This window comes from Aptenodytes forsteri, unplaced genomic scaffold (genome assembly GCF_000699145.1).
Source record: "Aptenodytes forsteri isolate BGI_AS27 unplaced genomic scaffold, ASM69914v1 Scaffold404, whole genome shotgun sequence".
Taxonomy (NCBI): domain Eukaryota; kingdom Metazoa; phylum Chordata; class Aves; order Sphenisciformes; family Spheniscidae; genus Aptenodytes; species Aptenodytes forsteri.
In genome coordinates this window covers 1,877,484-1,901,180 of record NW_008795629.1, presented here as the reverse complement: position 1 = coordinate 1,901,180, position 23,697 = coordinate 1,877,484, and the positions used below count along the sequence as shown (strand labels likewise).

The 23,697-nt window shown below is 34.9% G+C and overlaps 1 protein-coding gene across 1 annotated transcript in view; it reads left to right on the top strand.

Moving 5' to 3' along the window:
* The window catches only part of OPA1 (OPA1, mitochondrial dynamin like GTPase), a 57,989-nt gene that overhangs the window by 5,698 nt on the left and 28,594 nt on the right, over positions 1–23,697 (top strand). The window contains exons 6-21 of the mRNA XM_009282422.1: positions 816–883; positions 6,024–6,134; positions 10,818–10,871; positions 13,582–13,686; positions 14,672–14,758; positions 15,675–15,788; positions 16,119–16,199; positions 16,618–16,692; positions 17,032–17,103; positions 17,263–17,362; positions 17,879–18,009; positions 18,543–18,615; positions 18,707–18,779; positions 19,544–19,659; positions 20,277–20,341; positions 20,971–21,012. Of these exons, the coding sequence (XP_009280697.1) occupies positions 816–883; positions 6,024–6,134; positions 10,818–10,871; positions 13,582–13,686; positions 14,672–14,758; positions 15,675–15,788; positions 16,119–16,199; positions 16,618–16,692; positions 17,032–17,103; positions 17,263–17,362; positions 17,879–18,009; positions 18,543–18,615; positions 18,707–18,779; positions 19,544–19,659; positions 20,277–20,341; positions 20,971–21,012 (1,367 nt within the window). The remainder of the gene's footprint in view (positions 1–815; positions 884–6,023; positions 6,135–10,817; positions 10,872–13,581; positions 13,687–14,671; positions 14,759–15,674; positions 15,789–16,118; positions 16,200–16,617; positions 16,693–17,031; positions 17,104–17,262; positions 17,363–17,878; positions 18,010–18,542; positions 18,616–18,706; positions 18,780–19,543; positions 19,660–20,276; positions 20,342–20,970; positions 21,013–23,697) is intronic.

Below are 23,697 nucleotides of genomic sequence, written 5' to 3'. Positions count from 1 at the left end.
CTACTATACTAAGAGGAGTGAATATCAATGTAAACACAACTATTTACAGCAATTTAATATGGAATTACAAATACCTACTAATTATTTTAAAAATACTTAGATCCACCCCGTGAGAATGAATAGGTGAACAGTTGATATTTCTCTGCCAGAGTCCTTAGCAGATGCTTTTTATTTCAGGCATTTTCCAGAAGCTTGTTTTGAAAACCTATGTCATTACAATAGGAAAGAATATAGTATTTTTTTTCTTGTTACAATAATACCAATGGAATTTGTATTATCCTTTCATGTCTATCAGAATACCTACTAATTATTTTGAAAATACTTAGATCCACCCCGTGAGAATGAATAGGTGAACAGTTGATATTTCTCTGCCAGAGTCCTTAGCAGATGCTTTTTATTTCAGGCATTTTCCAGAAGCTTGTTTTGAAAACCTATGTCATTACAATAGGAAAGAATATAGTATTTTTTTTCTTGTTACAATAATACCAATGGAATTTGTATTATCCTTTCATGTCTATCAGAAATAATTAATTTTTATAAAGTTTTCAGAACTTTAATAGTCTAATTGAAGCTGCCTGTTCCCTTACGATATAAATAATTTGAGACACAAACCAGATACAAAATTTTCAGATGAGTTTTAAACTGAATTTTTTTTTCAGTTTCTTATGGTGAACCTTTTTTAGTTGATAGCAACTTCAAATATTATTGAATTAACAATTCATAGGCATTGAAACTTTAATTTTGTATTAGGTGTAGTTTGAGAATTTTTAAGTGCCTTTTGCACGGTATAATGAGTTTCTGTAATTATGTCCTAGGTTCTCCAGGAGAAACAGCGTTCAGAGCTACTGACCAGGGATATGACAATGACAAACAGTACAAGAAGGTAATTACTCTCTTGCAAAACTAAAAATGTCTTGACAGCAGGTAATTTTTTTAAAAGTGTTTCAATAGCTAGTTGTAGATGTTTATTTGAAGCAGCTTGAATATGACTTGAGTATGCACTGCTGTTTTTAATATATACACAGTACAATGATAATAAACATTTTGGTGTAACGAAAATACAAGGCAGTCATAAAAATCTTTAGGAATTGTATTCTTAAGAAACTTGGTTTGTAATAAGAATGTAATTTTAGGTACTTTTTGTGCATTTGCAATTTTTCCGGCCGTGTTCTCAGTGGCACTTGAGCTTATAGCTTATTACTGAAGTTGGTTTAGGCTTTTACAGTTATTTTCAAGTATTTCTATTTGCAGCCTCATTTCTGTTGACATTTTCACAGTTGTGATTCTTACTGAAGGATCTCTGCCTTAATAAAAAACTTGTATTTCTTAAAGCAGTCTGTCTTTTTACTCTATTTAGAAAGTGTACATCACATTTTTATTACTATCTTCTGGAAAAAAATGTTACTGTATTTTGATAACTAAAAGTTTTAGCATTTTTCCTTGAAGTAAAGAAAGTGAAGTTTTATTTTTTGCTTTCAGGAATAGTAGATCTCATTTCTATTAAATTCCTAAATTGTAACGTTGCTCATTCTTTAAAAGCTTTTAATTTTTCCTGTGTATATTTTAAAAAAATCTTTAAAAAATGGAAGGAAGACAGTAAGTATCAGGAATTTGTAAGTTATTAAATATTTATTTTTGCAACTGAAAACTTCTTAGTGTCTGAACTATAACTGGGGGTTTTATATAAAAGACATTTCTGTATATGCAGGCATGTATACATTTACTCTACATTAGTTCTGCATACCAAAATATAGTGAAACCTGTACAAAGCTCACTTTATAATTTGTTTCTTCCCTTTGGAACAATGATGGATTTCTACATCAGAAAAAAATTTAGCTTTTGGTTTTCCCTTTGTCAGTAAACTGTCTTTATTATATATTGTTTTATTTTCTCTTGAGTGATTGCTTAGCACAGGTTTCACTGTTTAAGATATAAAAAATACTTTACTATTGATTCGTGGGGAAATGGCCATCTTAATTTATTGTCTTTGATAACTAAATTAACTGAGATTTTTACTGAGTGCCAGTAATATCACTAATACCTATTCTGTTTTTTCAGATGCAGTGACGACTGCATTTTAATGTTGCCAACAAAACTTTGGCTGTGGTACAGAAAATATCAGCCCATATTAAACCAGTACGATTTATAAAATTTAGTCTGGTGTGCTAATTCTTGTTACTCCAGCTATATCCGATATGTTATGTTTAGAAACTGTTGTTTTGCTAATTTATATGATCAATTTTGGTCATAATATTTCAAATAAGGCACATACGAATAGCCAACATAGCATAATCACTTGGTTTATTGGCAAGCAAAATTTTTATTTTCTAGACAGTGGGTTAGATGGCCTTTTTTCATTCAATGCTTTCCACTGCTAATCAATACTAGTTTAAGAATTGTGATTGTATGGATGTCTGTAGTGCTGTAGCATGGTATTAAATGTGTCTGATGGCTGATGAGCTGGTTTTCTTTGTTTCCTTATAAAAAGATAAATAACTGGTAAAGGTCTAGGAATTCCTTATTTGGAGGAATGTTCTGTAGAACTGTTATTGGGCATGGTCTTCAGGTGGGTCTCTAAAAACTTCCTGCAGAAACTAGTTAGTTTACAAGCTAACTTTGAGAGACTGAACGTTGTCCCAAACACTAAATGAGGCTGTACTGCTTCTTGCCAGCTAATGTGGTGTTTATCTCATAATCTTTCATTTAATACAAAAGGTACAACTTTTTGAAAAGAAAACAAAATTAAAATTACTGGAGTGTTCAGCTAAGTAATTTAAATAAATGGAGTTTAAATCTGTTTCTACTTGGATTAAATAAGAAATTTTGTTATTGGAGAAAGATGAGAGAAGACAGTTATAAAAGCTATAGTGTAGTAAGATATTTTATTGTATTGTATGTGTGGGAAAAGTTCAGGCTTGTACTTGAAATGGCAGTGTTACCTTCTTAGAAAATTATCGTGCACTATTGTCTGTCTCCAAAAGAATTTCTTAAAGAGTTTCAGCTTCCTATTAAAGCAAATTCCGAAGCTTAGCCCAATTTCTAAAGAAAATTTATAGTGGTTATAGCTGTGATGAAGTGGGTGTGAAAAATGTGACTCAAGTATTGATTTGGGGCTTAGAAGCCAGATAAAGAAATAATTCAAAACCAACCACACAGTCCTTTCTCTGCCTTTGGCACTTTGATAAAATCTCATGCCTTGAAGAACCTGATGCACTGTTAAGGATTTGGCAGTGCGTAGACTGCCTCGCCCAGCCAACACAGGGTCACCTTCAGTCGGTGTAAGAAGCGTCACAGTAATTCTACAGCTCTTCGCTACAGCTACTGCTGGAGAGTGAAAAGGAGGCTTTAGTAAGGAATATCAGTTGACTCTGGTCTTTGTTTGGAAAAAAAAAAAAACACAAAAAAACCCCAAAACTCATTTGTTTCGAAAAAAAAAAAACAACAAAAAAACCCCAGAACTCATTTGTTTCATTCTTTCTTGCAAGTTATGCAATAAAGTTTCCATAATTTTCTCTTCTATTCATAGCACCGTTATATTCCCAACTTAATTCCCAGTTTCATGTTATAGGTACTCTGGATAAAATACACATTTATACAAATTCTTAGAAATTGATCTCTTTACCTTCCTCATCATTTTTACCCCTTTACATCCCTCAGCATTTAATTATTTTTCGTGCAAGGACTTACTGTGGCTCAGCTTTTCTCATGAACAGTCACACTGAAGTCAGTGGGAAATAGTGGAAGGAGTTGAGACATGCAAAAAGACGGGACTTTGGTTGCTTGTGAAAATGGGACACAAAGACTTTAGTCATGAGGAACTTTTAAATTAAAGAGGTAGTCATACTCAACCAAACTACAGCATATTAACTTTTAATGTAAAATAATGGGTTTTTTTAAGTATATGCAGTAACAATGTCAGCACTTGTTTTGCCTTATTTTATTGTGCACCCAGATTCTCCTGATGACTTTGCAGGGTTTGTGCCACTGTGTTTGTCAACTAGTGTTATTCCCCTTTACATTGTTTCTTTGAGAATGAAAATAATAATATAATGATTGTAAACAATTTGGTTTTTGAAATCCCATTAATAGATCAATGTTGATTTTTCTAGATAAAATTCTTTAAAATAAATACAGTTTTGCAGTGGAATGATTGGGGGGGGGAAGCAGTGGTAGTGTCCAATGACAGAGATGTAAACATTTTTGTTTGTGTCCTGGTTCATACCAGCCTGGGTGGTGTGTGTGTATAGTTCCGTGCCATTTAAGGTTCTTGATTGATTTTTTTTTTTTTAATTCAAACCTATAAAGTAAGAAATAGAAAATAAAGGAAAAAATATTATTGACTGGTATACACAAAGAAGAAAGTGTTACTGAGAAGCCTTTTAAATCACTGTATTTTTTACTTGATATTTTATTAAATGGGGTAACTGTAGTTGAAAAGGGCTTTTCATGCTTTACTATGGAGTAAGAGTCACATAGATCTGATGTCTTAGAAAGTAATTGCACATTAAATAGTTTTGGTGACTTCAAACATTTGTTACAGTGCCTGTTTAAATGCTAAAAGGCCTTCATGGCAGGTTTGCTCAGTGTTTTTTCTTGTATTTTGTTGACCCATAGCATAGTTTTTAAAGGGACTGTGTCAGGTCATATTGAGAGTTCCTTGTTTGTGAAATGGCAAAATATTATTATTGTTCCTCTAATACTAAGTGTAGCCATGAGGCTATCTCTCCTTGCTGCTGTACAGAAATGAAATCTTTTGTTCTGCCTGAGTTCTTGGCACAGTTCTAATGCGTTTGCTAGTCTGGCAATATAGAAATTTTTTAAATCTTAAAATGGTTCAGTAACATACAAATGTGAAGATTTTTCTATTCTTGAAATGTTATACAAATCCCTATTTAACAAATGTTTATATTTGGTCATTTGATTGTCTCTCCTTTTATCCATTCTCTCCTGTGCTGTTTATCCTTACGTGTACATGCCTGTGTGTGTATTTCGTGCAACAAATGTGTGACTTGATGGTAGATGTCTTGAATTCTTACACTGAAGTTCCGTTTCAGGATTTGTTTTTATTCCTGTAATGCATTTTTGAAACCTTTCATTTCACTGAATGTTTTCTTAGAAGATGTAATATTTTTTTAAAGAGCTTTATTTACATAGTTAATTAATACTTCTGTCTGCATTCTCTGAAATAAATTGTACATAAAGTTCCAGTAGATGCTGGCGTAGTATCTCTAAACCAATTTTGAAAGACAGCTTACCATTACAAGAATATTCGGTGTGGAGGGAGAAGAGAAGAGAAGAAAACTAAGCTTCGTGGAAATACTGAATAAGTGAAGGAATAAGCATGAAGTTGCAGGGATTTTGAAGTGATCAGGAAGGATAATGACAGCATGAATTTAAACGGCAGTGTGTTACAGAAGTGGAGAGGGGGCTGCTTCTTTCTTTATGCTCTAGAAACTATTTTGCTTCTCCTAGTCTGAAAGTTAAGTAGCAGGCAAAATCATCTTTGTATAAACTGTCTGCATTGCTGAGAATAAGAACAGGATGAGAACTTTTATGTTACTGACAAAGTTGAGCCTATTAGCTGTTGTGCACAACTTTGTGTAGAATATCCTAAACACTCTTTAAATACGTGCATGGTTAAGTTGTGAAAAATTGCTGATACTTAAGAACTTCTGGTGTGAATAATCAAAATGAAATCCTGAAACTTTTGAGAATATTTTAAAGCCAGGATAGTTTAATTTTTTTTTTTAAGATTTAGATGCTTAGTTAAAGTTGAATATAATTATAAAATGTGGCTAAATGTTTATTGTTTTGTTCTACCTGGATTTGCAAAGTGCATGGTTTTGCTGGCTATATCCACTCCGAGCTAGCTAGCAAGAGATCTTGCTAATGGAATTTCACTTTTGTTTGAACTGACCCATTCATACCTGTTTTTCATCTGTCTTTGTCATGCCTTTTGGTTTAACTTTGTTCTCCTTACACCCCCAATTTTTCCTTTCCTTTTTATTATAAACTCATGGCAGGGCCTGCTTGGTGAACTCATTCTGTTACAACAACAAATCCAGCAGCACGAAGAGGAAGCACGCAGAGCCGCTGGCCAATATAACATGGGCTCTTCCCAGCAGAAGCGAAAGGTGATGCCTTAAGGGACAATATGTACTGTATTCACACTAATCAAATACTTCAGCCTTCTGCATTTGAGCTAGAAAAATCTAACTAATTAAATCATGGGCCCAAATAATTACTACAGCCAACTTCACTACAGGTGTATAGTCCTGTTTCAGTTTAATCAAGTTGCATTTAAAGCATGGTGTTAAAAGCCAAACAAGTACTTTGTGTCACTTTGAAATTGTATGTTCTCTGCCTTTATAAAAACTGTTATTTAAAGTTCATACATTAAAAATGCATTTAAGGAAAGTATGTGAATAAATGTCAACTCTTTTCTCTACTGTTGCTTGCTTACTGTAGCTCTATCTTGTAAGACTATAGCTATTTACAGGCAATATATCTCTGCGAACATTTTTTCCTGCTTTATACTGTTACCAATCTGAAAATGACAGCATCTCCTTAGAAACAATTTTGCACAGACAATTAAATATTGCTGTTAATAACAGTCTCTACTGTATATTCGTCAAAGGTATTCCTTTGTCTGTTTCCTCTCTTAAAGCACAGTTTATACTGATGTGCAGATGTTCAACAACCACAGCATATCACTTTACTTACTTAATTTAAGCTCTGATCATTTTATTCATTATTATATGGCTGTGATTAATTGGAAATGCTTCCTAAATTGGGATATTTTAGTTGTCTAATCTGTTACAACCCATAATTCTTAACCACATTGCGTTGTTGGCTGCTTCTGTGTCCTCAAAAAATCTTTCTGATTACTCGTATTTTTCAACAGCTTTGAAATTGAGCACTGGATACAGAACTTAATCTTCTGTACATCTGAAGATAACTCCCACAGAAAGAGGAACACAGTAAATGTGAATTAAACTTTTAGACATAGTTGCGTAGCTGCAATTGTCATGCTTTTTAGTCCGTCAACAGAGTAAATCACTTTGTTCTCTGAAACTAAAATAGCATTTTAAATTTAAATGTTTTACTTTCTTGCCATATTATTTTTTTATGGTTTAGAGTTACAACCCCTGGCCACTCTAAACTGTTAATCTTCCTTTAATTAAAAAAAAGGATGGTGAAAGGCAATTTTTCCTCACATTTCATTTTTCAAATTTTAGTTAATATTTTCTCTGGATTTAAAGTAACACTGATGTATTCTGTCCTCCGTTATGAATCTAGGCATTGTATAACAAAATATAATGGAAATGCAATTATTTGAGATAAAATAATCTCAAAAGGTGTCCTACAAATGTCCTCGCATTCATTCCCTTACAGATGTGTATTTTAGTAGAAGAGTAAAGATGTCTTCAGTGGTCTAAGTATTTTCTTTTTGGTCAGTTACTCTCTTTTTAATAAAGAGAACTCCTTCAGCCTCTGTCAGATTGTATACAGTTTATTGAGAGAGCTGAAGTATGGAATAGTAGCTTGAAGTTTATAATAAAGTATATGAAGATGTAAAAATTACTGGAAAGGCAATATAATATTTGGTATATAAAAACGTATTAGCCTAATAAACACAACCAGGAAAAAAAAAGAGCTTGATATTACATTTGTTTCTGATTGAAATTCTACCTTGTCAGTACTAATTCTACAATTCCCAAGCTGTGAAGTAGCTGTAAGGGCTATCTCTGTAAATGTTATCCTGACCTCCAAGGCAGGTACTCTGTGTTTTCTGAGTGTTGAAAGTCTAACTGCCCTTGCATATAAAAAGTTTTAATTTAGCATTCAAGTGTGCTGTTTGGCATATATGCCTAATGACAAGGAATGTGTCTTGTTTATCACACTAATCTTTTTGCTTGAAACAAATTGAAAGAGACCGTGAACTATTTTCTTTAATATCTTGATATGAGGATATAACTTAAAAGAGTCCAATCATGGATCCAAATTCTCCTTTGGAAGAGCTGTCGTTGAAATAAGTCATTGCATGCCCTTTTGACAGGGCATAAACTAACCTTGTTTATTTTTTTTAACTCAATTGGCTTGCTTGCCTGTCTACTAGAGAACGTGATCATTTCATTTCCAGTCTTGGAAGTTCTGTTGCCCAATTTACTTGCACATTTTCCATTTTAATTTAATTACTCAATATTAAATCTACTTCAGTTGTAAATGGAATAATAGTAAGAACTGTCTCACAAGCAGGAGAGGGTATTAAAAACAAAAATGTAATTTTTTCCTCTTGATTTTTTTTGTCAGCCTTTTGATAAATATTTAGCAGTATAATTGATTAGTCTTGTATAGCTGCACTGTGCATGGCTGCTTCTTACATGCATTTTGTCTGGGCCTTGATATTTTCACTTATATTACTGGAAATCATTGTAGTTCTTCTGTAGATGATCGATTTAGAATTATTTATAGTCTGGTTAGAGAATAACCAGAGAATTTGAAACCAGTAACTGTGGTTTCAAAGGTACTGAATTTTCTTAGGCACATACTTACTTTATACAATGTGTGACAAAGGTTGCTGGAAAGCAACCACTGTGCAAAATGAGTAACTCTATAAGGAGCTTCTGGTAGTCTTAGTATGCAGATGTCTGCATCTTTGTGTGCAGGAACCCTTGATTAAAAATGGCCCTACAGTTTTCTTTTCTCATAACTCTTCATGGTGGCAATAGAGAAAGAAGGAGGCATCTTGATGTACAAACCATGCTGAACTGGATTAAACAAATATTGATGTGCCTATATAGAGATATTTTAATAGTTGATTTTTTATTTTATTTTTTGTGAGTAGAAATGATAGATCATGGATTAGTCATGTGACTGTTAGTACTTCAGTGTTATAATAGTTTTAGCTTCTATTGGAAACTTAAATTTTTAGCAATATTATGAATTACATGTTCAAAATACTGTATGTACTAACTGCAGCTAAACATTCAAAGCACACCTGAACCAAATGCTGAAGCATATACATCATTCTAGAGCTGTTTATTTTTGACGTAACTTACCTAATTGTCCTTGTTAGAATTAATCATCTAGTGCTAGATAATTCTTTGCTTCATATCTTGCAACATGTAGCTGCGTGCAATATTTTTGCTTACTGTGTTTAACGTAAGTATACTGTACATAAAAGGCAGTGCTCATGTGGTTAGAGGTAATCTGTGTGTAAATATGTACTTCAAAGAGGCATCAAGGCCCCAGAAGTACTTTCAGGAACAGCTTGCTTAAGAGCAGAGAGCGGGAAAATGTTAACTGCTTTAAAAACCTGCACCGCATGGAAACGCTTTGTTTTCCTTTTCTTTCCTTTATTTTCTTGCTTCTGACTCTCCACACCATTCTCTTTGCCTTTCTATTTTTATTTTCCCCTTATGTCTCTGAGGTGCTTAAAGTGTGTGTATATGAAAATGTTTGTTTATATATACCATCCTGTGGCTGCGTGCATCAAGTTGTCTGTGTGCTAAACTAACCCTGTTTCTGATGCACTTTTGCTATCACTGAACTAATTATCAGAAATGAAAAGGAAGTCAATTTACAGTACTTCCTCTTTGCTGTTTATGAATAAGAAAATAATTGGATATAGATGGAAGTGTCAGCTTGGGTTGCTTTCTATAAAGTGCAGGCATGATCCTGTATATTACACGTTTAATAGCTAAATAATATCAATCACTATGAATAACTGGATTTTTTTCATGTTTAATCTGTAACAACTGGTGTGAAAATATAGTAACTAAATTGATTTGTGTCTAAATGACAGCTGTCCTCTGCATGTTAGATAATATGCTCTTTCTGATATGAAGCTAACTTGAGTTGTAAATGTCACATGAGCTTTATTACATGAACTTTATTTAAATATTGAAGCTTTTACCTGTATCATTCTCTCAGTAATTGTTTAGATTATAATTTTTTTCTAAATTTAATATTTCATCCATCAACCATTAGATTTTGTTGTCTGTAAATATTTACATCATATGAATTTGTATTGCACCATTTATGCTTTTGTCTTGCTTTTGTGTTATTAAAAAGGGATTGTTTTGAACAACTGTTTATTACATCTTGATGACTGTATTTTAAGAATATTTGACTAAGAATGGCTCTAATTGCCTGATCTTATTACATTTATGCCTTGAACTTCAAAATGTTTTGTATTATAATATCCTAGTTTTTCTAGTTTTTAATGTAATTTAAATAATTCTAAAATAACCCTTCAAGACTGTCCTGACTAACTACAATTTATGGAAGTTGTGTATGCATGTTTAGGATTATAATTCTGAAAAACAAATATGAAATCAGAATCCCCTTGAAGCTTCAGAAATAGCAAATACTCACCTGAAAGTAGTTTCTGTAGCAAGCAGGTGTTTTCGTGATTGTATCCCATTAAGATCATGCTAATTCCGGAAATCAACGTAAGAGATCCTGAGAGTTTGACCACTAAAATTACATTTAGGGCAGTGGCCAGAAAACTGAGCACCATATAGAGTTTTGCTTTTCCCTAAGACCACTTTCCTAGTATTAAGTCTTGAAGGGTTAATTTTTGCATTTGCATGTACTGGAATTTAGACTTTTTTTTTATGTGAACCTCCTGTTCCAGATGGAACTTTCCATCAGCATTAAATCTCAAATGCTAATTGAAGAATTTTACTTGCTTTAAAATGTATGTAAAGTCAATTTTCTTATGTGGAATGAAGCTTTCAGTTTGTGATTTTGTTACTTGCAGTGGATAAACTAAACAATGTGTTAGTAGCCATGATTATTTTTCTTTGTAGGTTTCTGACAAAGAGAAGATTGATCAACTTCAAGAAGAACTTTTGCGCACTCAGGTAACTTTTCTGAGTTACTGATGTCTTAAGTAGAGATTTATGTGCAGCAGACTCAAATTTACTAGACAAAAGCACACCTGAAATAGAAGATATTTGGGAAGAATGCAGTGCTTTTTTCAATCTGTGAGTTTATCAATACAGAGTTGACTGTTAGCACAGACCAGAGGTCAGTCTAGCCTGTTCTTTCTCTGACAGTGACTGACAGTGCAAGAGGGGAGCGTAAGAATAGGGCAAATGTATTTTGGGAAAGTATGATTACACCTTCCTTGCCTTCAATGCTGTATATTCCTGAAATGTAAAGTTAGCCCAAGATTGTTATGTAAGTACATCGGTGATACTCCAGTTTTTAACTTGTTATGCATGCTAACTTTACTCCTAACATTCTACAGTTCTCTTTTTTTAATATCTTCACTGCTACTAGATATATCTGTGATATCTTGTATGTTTAAATGGCACATTTATTGCAGAAAGGAAATGAGTTTAATTATTATTGAGTTACATTTTAATCCCTTAATCTAGGAAACGTCATTTCTAGTAAAGTAGCTTTTAAGTGCAATTGCAGACCAAATATCAGAGGTCCAAGAGGAAAAATAGACATCATGTGGGATATGTGGGGTGAGACATTCAGATTATAGTACAGTGGCATTCAGGAGAACCAAAGTATCTTTTTTGGTTTCTTCCATCAAGAAAAATAATTGCAGTTACAATGCTAGAGTCGTATATAAGCCATGCAGTGTTCATCAAAATCTGTTTTGTGAAGAGATAAGCAGTTCTTTCAATTAAAGCTGTTTCTATGATTGGACTATTTGGTATAAAAATTGCTATGTGCAGATTAAAAGCTTTTTCTCTGCCCTCTCTTTGGGATTTAAAAGAACATTTAATCCCTTTAAGAAACTGAAGAGGATTTTGCTGTTCAAAGTGATGTCCTTTAAAAAAAAAAAATCAAAAAGTGAAAATTTGAACTATAATGACAGCTATTGGTAAGATTTCTTAATATACATTTCTAAAAACATTGCTTCACAAAACCCAAGCCCCTTTCAATTTCTGGATGTCTTCCATCTAGTTCAGTTGTTGTAATTTAATATGGTCTGAGAGAAGATGTGCTGTTGCGAGTGAAATCCTATTTTCAGTATTTTCTCTGTTACTTCTGCTAAAGAGAAGCCTGCTTCATTAGCTGGCAGAAAAGGAAAAGATCTGCAGAGATCAGCTTTAGGATCACTGCTTTTCAAACTGGCCTTTTAAAAAGTGCATGGCCTAACTTCAGAGGACGTAGGAGTTCAAGAATAGACATTTGGAAAGCCCATTTTTTAATATGAATGTCTGTATATAGTGAATGCATACGTGTTACTTTGTTCTCCTTACATAAAACTTATACTTACAACATGACAAGGTTAAAATAGTAATAAATCTAATATCTTCTATCAAGGATGCAAGTATATAGGAGCATTCATTAAGAACAAAGAAAAATAAAACCGTTTTCACATTCTGAAATCTGGTCTTGCATTCCGTAGCTATTTTAAGAATTCCCAGTATCAGCTCAACTGAGGAGCATTTCCAGCCCTTCTTGGGGGTAGCTTTCATAATATTGGGCAAAACAGCGTGCAGCTGCAGATCTGGTTTACAAAGAAATATTTCATCCCTTAGGCAGTCCTTACAGAGCAGGAACCATGATTCCTCAGCTATATGACTTACAGTTCTTGTTTAGGCAGCAGCACTTTTTCCTCCTAGGTGTGTTGCCTTACAACAAACTTATAAGGGTTTCATATGTTATACCTTAATGGGGCTTTTCAGTGCACATGTGGTATAAGGTGGGACTCTTTCCTGTCTCATTAATTGGCTTGAACTTCACTAAATCTCATTCCAACAAAGTTTTAATCTCCTTAATTAGCAAGGCAGAACTGGATATTTTTAAGTCAGACTTTTTTTTCAGGGTTGATGCATATTAGTCACATTAGTCGTTATTTTGGTTTGCTTGCTTACTTAAGTTAATGTACAATTAATCTTTTGTTGTATCTGTAGGCTTCTAAATTGATTGGCTCTTTGGCTCAGCCAAATTATTTTGATATGGGGGTTTGTAAGCTCTTTATATATGTGCTAGTTTTGAAAGCATTTATTACTTACCTGGTTTTTTATTTGATTTGTTCTTAAAAGTACATTCAGGCCAAATACATTTCCATGTCAGAGAAAACAGTTTTCAGAGTAGGTATCAAAACTATATTCATGTCTCATCTTCAGAGGACTATCATAATCTCCTTCTAAACAGGACTGAGCTGGTACAGTTGTTTCCTGAACTGAGGTTGTATACTGAAGAAAGGGTCTAAACTAGGCTTGCAAATTCACATTTAAGCCCTGTGATCTTTTTGATTGGGCAGCCAGTTCCCACTGATGCCAATTTCTGTCTGCCTGCATATGTGTAGCTCCTTTGAAAATGATGCTTGTTTAAGATGCTTAAAGATTGATATATGTACCCCCACGTTTGAACATTGTGGTCTTACTAAAATTTTTGAAGCAAAGATGCGTTGCCGAAAAAAAATACTAACAGTCTTCTCCTGATGGCCTTGTATTTTAATAAACTGTAGTGATTATAAAGGTTTCTATATTTTTGAAAGACTTGCCTGAAGGATAATACATTTTTCATAGGTAAAACTTTGCTCATGTGAGTGTACTATTTCTGTAATTTCAAGAGTATATTTGTACCACTGTTTTGTAGCTCAAATACCAAAGAATGCTTGAGCGATTAGAGAAGGAGAACAAAGAATTAAGAAAACTGGTACTGCAAAGAGATGACAAGGGAATTCATCAGAGGAAGTTAAAGGTACTTATATGTTACAAATCAGCATAGAAATATAGTTACAAATCAGCATAGAAATATAATTATGCCATATTTTCCATGATGCTATTCTAAATCGTATTTGTTTATTCATATATGAACTCTTAACATTTGTTATATCTATGCTAATTTTTTGACATGTTAAGGCTTTTATATGTTTTTTTTTTTTAACTGTATAACTTTTGAAAATGGCTTCAGTTGAAGAGCACAAAGGGGTTACAAGCTCTAACTAAATAACTTACCTAAGTAAGCGGGAAATGTGGATTGGGTTTTTTGATGTGGCTTCACTGTATTTGCTAATAAATATGCTTCCAACTCTTCTTACACACACAGTCTGATACTTTTGTGCTTTGTCATGGGTCTTACTGAGTTGGGTAGGAATATAGTTACAGGGTCAGGAAACATCGTTTAACGGCCCGGTATAAATCCACAGAGATTGAACTAAGTATGCTTTTGCTTTTGTCTGCCAACATCCTGAGTGTTCTAAAAACGGATGTTTTCTGCCTCTCTCTGAGTCACTTGCTGACCATTAAGGAGCTCTTATTTTTACAGAATGAGGTTGATAGCTCTATACCCTTCTTAATGCTTACTGTTCATCAAGCTGAAAATGTAAGTCTAGATGTTTAATGGAAGAAAATTAATTCAGCTTCTTAACTTGGAAACTGAAGTCTGAGTGCTGCTGTTCTCTTATGCTGTATGTAAGAGCTCTCATTTTGCTCTTTCACCAAGATGCATCTGCAGCTGTAGTAGTTTCATCCACAGAAGGCAAGGGATGACTTTACTTGTTACTGCGCTTCATAAAACAGATCTGTGCTGCAGTATAGACAGTTTAGGTTTCAAACCATCAGGACAGAATAAACACATTTTTAGAGATGAGTTTACAGAATATACAGATGAAGTAGTCTGAAACCCAATCTTTCTTCTGTTAATTGGCTGTGTTTTCTCTCTGTACTACTTTTTGTTTTGGTAGAAATCCTTGATTGATATGTATTCTGAAGTACTTGACATCCTGTCTGATTATGATGCCAGTTATAACACTCAAGATCACCTACCTCGAGTAAGTAGATAAAGAATTCAAGGCATTTTACTGAAACACCAGTCCTATAATTGAATAGAACATTTAATTATATTCCAGAATAATCCAGAGCCAGTGCTAGGCTATTTTCTGGTAACTCCAGGGTTTTTGCTTAAGACGTGTTCTCCATGTTAAATGCAACAAGAGAATCTTGAGAATAACCAGTGTAACTATGTTAAATCTGCCTTGGCTCGTAGATAAAACCCTATCTAGATCCAGATATTGCTGCTGTGCTCAGCCTTTCATTTTAAACGGTTTCAGTGAGGGCACCCCAGCCTTCTCAGCAGTGTAAAATGACTGTTGTTTCCCGGTGTGTACCAGCGATGCTGAGAAGGTAAGGTGCCCCGGCTAACTCCCCGCAGTCGTGCTGGTGCTGGAGGGGGGAGCGTGAGAAGGGGTTTGGCTAGCCTGACTGCTGGTGTAGGGGAGAGCCAGGCACGCTTCCTGCTTGCACAACCACCTGTAGCACTGGTGGTTTCTATAGGAAGCCAGTAAGATGGAGAAGTGACAGCAACTACGTCAGAATTCAGCCTTCAGGCAGAAGCAGCATCTACCAGGTGGGTAGTCTTCAGTGTTTCACCTGCTGAAAGGATTTCATACAAGGAGAGAAGAACTGCCTGCCACCAGAACAGCAAGCCCTTCCTCTCTTCATTAGGCGGCCTGGCAGGTCAGGCCTGTCGGGTGCTTTGTGGAGTGTGCTGTCTTAAGCACAAGTCATTTTTTTTTGCATGACTAAAAGTTAGCATTTATTCAAGGATTCCATACTTAGACCAATGCATTTATTGTCAAACATAATACAGCCAGTGTTGATACCAATTAACATCTTTTTAGTCAGCTTTTGTCTAAGCTTCCAAAATGTCCTGCTGAAAGCTAATGGCTGTTTAAACTTTCACTTAAGGTGGTGGTGGTTGGAGATCAAAGTGCAGGAAAAACCAGTGTGTTAGAAATGATCGCCCAAGCCCGCATATTCCCTCGAGGGTCTGGGGAGATGATGACACGTTCCCCTGTTAAGGTAAGAAACCTCATAATCTCTGAATCAGCATTTGCTGTATTGTTCTCCCTCTGATTATGCCATTAATTGAAGTATATGTGAACATTCGTTTCTAAAATGGCCTCTAAGCAAGTGAGTTGTTGCAGTCAATGACAAAACTTCTGCAGGCCTATACATGATCCATATATACTATCAGAGTAGTAGTAGTTCCTACTATAAGTAGTCCTGTGCTAAATAAGCATTACATATAGCTGTATGTCTGCAGTGGGAAGTATACATGTGCTATGTACTTCTCATGTTTCTTTATGTTAGATTTACCATACTTTCTCATATAAGGCTTTTACCATTTAGGTAACTCTCAGTGAGGGTCCCCACCATGTGGCTTTATTCAAAGACAGCTCTCGGGAGTTTGATCTGACCAAGGAAGAGGATGTAAGTATCAAGAAGTGACTGGAAGTTAATGTGACTTGTATTAATTCTCTGAAAAATTCTGTGTCTTTGTGGGCTGTTAGCCCCTGTTTAATTAGAGCGAAATATGTTTAGTGGGGCAAGGCATTATATTAGTTATTAAATTATCTTTTAGTATGGTTTTTGGCTGGCACTGAAGTGGGTAAAATGGAGGAGGAGCTCTTGTGCCAAGACATTTTTTGGAGTATGCAGCGGTTTGCAGGTAATCTGTCATTTAGCGCCTCATTTACCAGACTTAGTTACTCAACGTGCATTTGAGACAGTTAGTATTTATAAACAGAGATCTTAATCCCCAAGTATACTTTTTACTTATGTTGGTGATTTTTCTTCTATCACAGTTATAAGGAGTTTTATATTTACTATTTTGCTTTTCTCAAAACAGCTTGCAGCTTTGAGAAATGAAATAGAAATCAGAATGAGAAATAGTGTGAAGGAAGGGTGCACTGTTAGCACTGAGGTAAGACTTGTCAAATATTTAGTGGCAAATATCTGTACATATATATCTTTTGTAAATATTCTTCAAACAGGAGAATTTGTGGTGAATCCAGTTTGTGTATACTTAATATTTTGCACTATACAAAGTGTATTTGGACTGTTAAAATCGGATTTATATCAACTACATGCACATAAAATTGGACTTCCTATTTAAAATTACAGGCTGTTGCTGGTCTAAAGCATATGTGTGTGAAAATGTGTGTGTAAATGTGTTTATGTAACTATAAGTGTGTGTTTGTGTATGTAATTACATACAAAGTAGATGTGTGTATAAACCTTTGATTTCAATTTTACTTCACAGACCATCTCCTTAAGTGTGAAAGGTCCTGGTTTGCAGAGAATGGTATTGGTTGATTTACCTGGAGTCATTAGTGTAAGTATGCAAGAAATAAATTTTAAAAAAATAATAATCTTTAAGACATGGAAGTGAGGTAGTGTTATGGGTGAAAACATTAGCTGTTGCTTTTTTTTTTTTAACATCTTTCTGTTTTCTTTTTCCCTTTAAATATATATCTCCATATACGTATTAAAGACTGTGACATCAGGTATGGCTCCAGATACGAAGGAAACAATCTTTAGCATCAGCAAGGCCTACATGCAGAATCCTAATGCCATCATCCTTTGTATTCAAGGTAATAAAAGTCTAGATGGTTATCCAACTGGCAGGATTTTTTTATTTTTTAATTCTGATTCTTATGTGACTCTGGGGACTCTCCTGATTATATATTTTTTTTTTTCCATTTGTGGTAATTTGTATAGTGTGCAAATCAGCATGCTGTGGAATGTCTATTTATAAATTAAGGCACCTTTGGTATTCGTGGCAAAAAGCAACTTTTTGATAAGAGTTTTTTTATCATTAAAATAAAATTCAAGATTTCTTCAGAGGTGTTATTGTCTGGTGCCTCCAAAAATAGTTTAATATTTTGAGCAAGCTGTTACTTGTTCAAAACTTATACAACAAAGTAATTTTTTTTATGATACTGGGAACAAAGCAAATTTTCACTGTGTGTACCCAAAAATCAAGTATAGGTGTAATTTTACTATTTTTAAGTTGAAACATGAAACTTACTTGATGCCTACTATATCTTCGGTACTGCATGTTAGATTACATTGTCCCTAAAATATCACTTTGTTTTTGTTTATTTTAGATGGATCAGTGGATGCAGAACGCAGTATTGTCACAGACTTAGTCAGTCAAATGGATCCCCATGGAAAAAGGACAATTTTTGTGTTGACTAAAGTTGATCTTGCTGAGAAAAACGTGGCTAGCCCAAGCAGGGTGAGTTGAAACTATTTTTCTCATATTGTGATGGCTAAAGTCACATATGGAAAAATACTTGAGATGCTGTCAGAAACACTGGACCTCACCTACCTGTTCTAGATGTTTTTGAGTACATATTTCTGTATTCAGTATGGGTTTTTTGGGTGGTTGTTGTTTTAATCTCTCTCAGGCTTTGCTTTTAGTGATCAGCGACATGACTTCAGTCACAGCTTGGCTACAGCTTGCTATAATACTGATTCCTTTCATTTAGGTGACCTGAGCAAGTTCCATTTCCTGAGAAGGCTTTAGGATATTCTGGGATAGGCTTTTTCACTTTATGTTGTGTTTTGCTGTTATGCTTTATTTGTTTTATGCCTTCATATATATTTTTTTTTTCTTTTAAATATCAGTAGAACTCAGTCCCACGACAGACTGCTTCTTATAGTAGTCTATGCGTAGATACAACTAGATCTGGCTTTAAAACTGTGCTGAAGGAAAGAATGTCTCTGTGCAAAGTTAACCATGTTTTTTTAATCCTTTATTTTTCACAGATCCAGCAAATAATTGAAGGCAAACTCTTCCCAATGAAAGCTCTGGGTTATTTTGCAGTTGTTACTGGAAAAGGTAGAGAGAGCTCTGGCTCTGCTTATATTCTTCTTGATAGCAGAGAAAACTGCCTAAATGGAACTGTTGCAGCACTCTTTTCTTTCTCCAGGAAACAGCAGTGAAAGCATTGAATCTATTAAAGAATATGAAGAGGAATTTTTTCAAAATTCAAAGCTGTTGAAGTATGTTGCTATTTATTCCTTTTACTAAAATGAGCCAGTGTTGCTAAATGCTAGCATCAGTTTTTCTTGTTGAACTTAAAAGAAGGATTGCAGTGTGGAAACACTATTTGAGATTTAATCTGCTTAAATTAAGTATCTTGTTGAGGTGTGCAAGTTAGCCTGGTTTCCTAATGCTTGCTGTAAGTCAGTGGAGAGAGACAGGCATCTTCAGGCAGCAATTGATTCCACTGCAGTTCTGAGCCTTTCTTCAGAGGTTTCTGTATCTCTGCATTGGCTCGAGAAGAACTAAGTTCCCAACCTATTTCTAGGTACTTGATACAGCTGGGAGGAGTGAATCCAGCCCAAATATGAGTTGTAGGGCCTCTAAATATCAGTTGTCTTGGTGTGACAACAATGTTGTATTCAGAGGGTTAGCTTGTGTGTTCTGCTGGAAGTTCACTGAGCAGAGTTTTGATTTCACAGGCTTGTATTTCTCAGGAAAGTAAGCTGTATGGTCTTTGGGACTGCAGTGCAGGTACTGCAACCTCTAAAATAAATATTTATTTGGGGGGGGGGTGGGGGGGGTTGGTGGTTTTTTTTTCCCTTGCTTTGGTGATTATCTGCATTGAATATTTTGGAGGAAAAGACTGTAATTCGGGTTAGGTGCACATTGACATGTTATTCTCTGCTATAAAAAGCAGAACTTTATTCTTGCGAGGAGAAAATGAAGGCCAGAAAGCATGGGTATGCATAGAAGAATTTCCTCTAGCTGTCTTTCTTTACAGGACGTGTATGCTGAAGGCACACCAGGTAACAACAAAGAACTTAAGTCTTGCTGTGTCAGATTGCTTTTGGAAAATGGTGAGAGAGTCTGTGGAGCAGCAAGCAGATGCTTTTAAAGGTAAACATCTTTTCAAAAACCAAGTGAAATAGCAACTTGCTGTTAAACAGTTAGTTCTTCCACATACGTATAATACTGTTTTGCCAGCGTGCTTGGGCAATTGTGTTTTATATGTTTCATACGATCACCATTTCTCATGAATTGGTAATTGCCCCAGTTAATCTTTACAAAAGCACATAAAATAATTCATGGTACGAAGGACCTGCTTGCTCTAAAAGCCAAAGGAGTAGTAAATAAGTATGAAGGAAAAAAAAAATCAGTTTTTTTTAATGGGCAAAACACAATTCTTCCATTGGATTCAGGTGTTGTTTAAAATGGCTTCCTGTATAAAGATACCATCTGATCAGCCAGGGCAGGACTGACTTGTACAGAGCTGGAAGTTGAATGGGTCTCTTTCCACTGCATTTTTTCAATGCATGAATCCTGCGATTTGCAGACATAATATCTAAACATAGACAGCAAAAAACTTTGCTCATTTGCAGAGGCCCTTAAAGTTCTTGGAGGGTTTGTCATAAGCAAGATTTGTGGCAATTTTAGGAGCTGCTAAACTTTTAAGATAGTCATGAAGTGCATATAGACAATTAAAAAAATTAAGGCCTTGTTTCTGATTTTTGCAGCTACACGTTTCAATCTTGAGACTGAATGGAAGAACAATTACCCCCGGTTGCGAGAGCTTGACAGGGTAAATTACACTACTGCTTTAATTTGTGTGCTACAAAGTGTTGAAGTTTATGGATTAAAATTTATGCCATTTAATCTCATTGGTAAAGATTTCTTGAAGTTAACATAAAGTACTGACATTTTAAAATGTTAGGACAGTGTAAATTATTCTAGGGGAAGGAAATAACTGAGCTCTGTTTTATGAAATAGTGTGCTTCAAAATTGTGATACTTCAACGCTTAACAAGTCCTTCACTCTTCCAGTGTACAGTTAACTGACCTAACTTACCCACAGGAATAGGTCAGTGTTTCGTTGTGATCATGGCAGAACTGGCAAATAGAAGTTACATTCCCTGGTCTTTCAGACAATCAGAGTAACAAAACAGTTATGATCCCATTCTCTAATTCTTTTATAGAGATCCTGAATATTCAAATGCCATGCCTGGCCAGAGGCATGCAAGAGATGGGTGGGAAGATGTATGGTAAACCAGAGTAGCTTATGACAAGCACATACATTGTCCAGAACATGACCAGAAGGTATCATTTTAGGCTTAAAGGCCGTAAGAAAAAGGTTTTTTTTTACTCTTTGTATGGAAACATGATCAAACTATACTTAAAATCTTACTATTTCATATTTTTTCCTTCTGCATAGAATGAACTGTTTGAAAAAGCAAAGAATGAGATTCTTGATGAAGTCATACCCCCCCCCCCCCCTGTTTTTTTTTCAAATTATCAAGCAGAAATTTACCTTTAAAATATAAAGAGTTTTAGTAAACAAAATTCTCAAATATAAATAGGGAACTGGTTTTCTTAGGACAATGTATTATTATGTTCTGTGTCCCTGTGGAAGTAGTCTGTTTATTATTCTGAATCAGCAAATACTTGTATAATCCCTCAACAAAAATTTTATGATGTCAGTTTGTGTTTTGTTCTGTTTTTATACAGTATAATGAACAATAGATATTCCTCAAAAATGAAAAGGAACAGTCATAATAAAGACGTTTTCAGATGCTCATTTGAAGTATGAATCAGTAATTCCTCTTCACTTGATGTTTGGGGATTATCATTGTGCATATCAAAATAATATATATGACCTTGGGGAAAAAAAGTTTTGTGTATCTGTGAATCGGCGATTTGGAAGTTAAAAGATTATGTAATTCCTGGCTGTAAAAAGAGCTGATCTGGATGTTTGAGAATTTCATCCTACATGTGGATCTCCTTGGTAGCCTCAACCAAGTAGCACCATACTATTCTGCCCTACTTCTTTGTAAGGCAGACATACGTATGAGAGAGAGAGCTTAGCCTAAGTATTTTAACAGTGTAGCATGGTAAAGACACTGTAGATGCAGGCTGAGAGAAGAATAGCCAATGTAAAGGATTACTTTGACAGCCTGTACTACAACTGAGAACCACAAAAAAAAGATTTCTTTAATGCCTTTGCCTTCAGCGACCTGAATTGAACTGTTAGTTGGTCATCAACTAAAAACCAAGATTAAATGTCTGACTCTTAATGACGTTAGAATAATTCTGGGCATGTGGATGTGTTCAGAGAAAGTGGTGTAGGCAGTATATTGGTCTGAAGTTATGTTCTAGTCCAAATGTAATGCCAGTTTGCCATTTTGGTGTTTGCTGCTGTTCACTGTGTAATAGATGCTGAAGTATCCTGGCCCATGTCTAGTCTGCTTTGGTTTATGTTGTGGATGGGATGGGTGCATAACATGAATGTTTCTGTGCATTTCTTTTGAAAGTTAAAATGTAGTGGTGATTCTAGTTTTATAACACTTAATGAGCTATAAAGTAGAACTGGAAACCTAAGTCATGAAAAAATGCTTCTGTTAGCCATTATATGCAGCCTAAAAACAGCAGTGCATTTGATGAATACAGATGTTTCTATCCTGTTAAAATTTCCATTCCTTCCAATTAAGTTTGATTGAATTAAGCAAAGCAAAAGTGTATTTTTATTGCCACATCAGTAAAGAAGGAATGAGATTGCATTTGTTCTTAATCAGAGGACTGCCCTTCTACAGTGCATTTGTAAGTGGTAAAATCCATAACAGACACTTTCCAGCACACACTGTAAGTGAAATTAATTTGCCACATCCCTAGTTCTTTTAAAGGTGATCAAGAATGATCAATAATTGGTCTTTGTTTGAATGCTGTCCAAATAATCCTATTTTGAACAAAGCTTTTTAAGGAAAACATTCTTTACTGGTGACAATTTTTATTTATAGTGAATTCTTTCAACATTTAACTGTTTGAGTTCCTTTTAATTTTGTATAAATACTTTTACTATCCTAAATATGCCAAAGATCCGTTCCAACAGTAGAAAAACTAGTGGCTTTGATCCGCACTTACACTGGTATGTCAGAAGGACATCTTCAAATTTTTTTAAATCTCAAAGAAGGATGCTTTAAACACAAAAGAGAAATTTTCAGTTATGCCATTGTTGAAAGGAGTGATATTTATGAGAAGTTCTTCAGTCTTTGTCCACAGTTGGCCTAGTTAGAGTAGGGGCATTATCAGGGATGAGGCTTGTGTCCTGAACTTCAGCCCATTTGTAAGAAAAGGGCTTGAGTGAATCTGATAGTCTTGTACCACCAAAAAAAGGCAGTTATTATTCTTCGGCTCTTAGCTTTCACCATTGTACCAAATCTGGCACTCCACTCTGTTGGTAAGCTGATTTAGCATGCTGAGCTAGCATAAAATTAATCTGCAAGAACCCACAACCTGTACTGGAGACTGTGGCAGGAGCAGAAGGAGCATGACTAGCTCTGTGGGTACCAGCTGCATGTTACACTGGCTCAGCTGAGTTGTCTCACTGCAGCTGCAAAGTTTCCTAAGTAAGTTTATTGTCATTTAAAAAGGTTAAAGTTAGATTGTTTCCATTGTTACTTCTTGAAACGCATCATAAACAGGAAAGCGGTGCTTAGTTTTATAGTGACATGAGGCACATTTATAAATGAATGTCAATATACGTTTTGGTAAAAGGTTTGACTTCTCTTCATTGTTTATCAAATCTGGGAGCAATCAATGAAAATCCCAGATGGAAAACTACAGCATGTTCCAACAAACAAATCAGAATACTACAGAAACAAAACCCATATGCTTTTTTGGGAGCGTGGACTTTTTAGTCAAATCATTTCAATGCTTTACTCTCTGTCCCCTTGTCGTTCCCCCAGCTGCCGTGCATATGCACACGCAGCTCTGTATGGTCATATTGGTATAATTAAAGGCTGCAAGGAACTGTTTTGCAGTGCAGTGGCAGCCATAAGTCATAGAGGCCAACTTCTGAAGCTGCCTTTGCTGCTGAAAACATTGTGTATTTGTGTCCTTAGTTCCAAGTGGATTTTGGTTGAAGTTGTGTCCTGGTGTTAAGGAG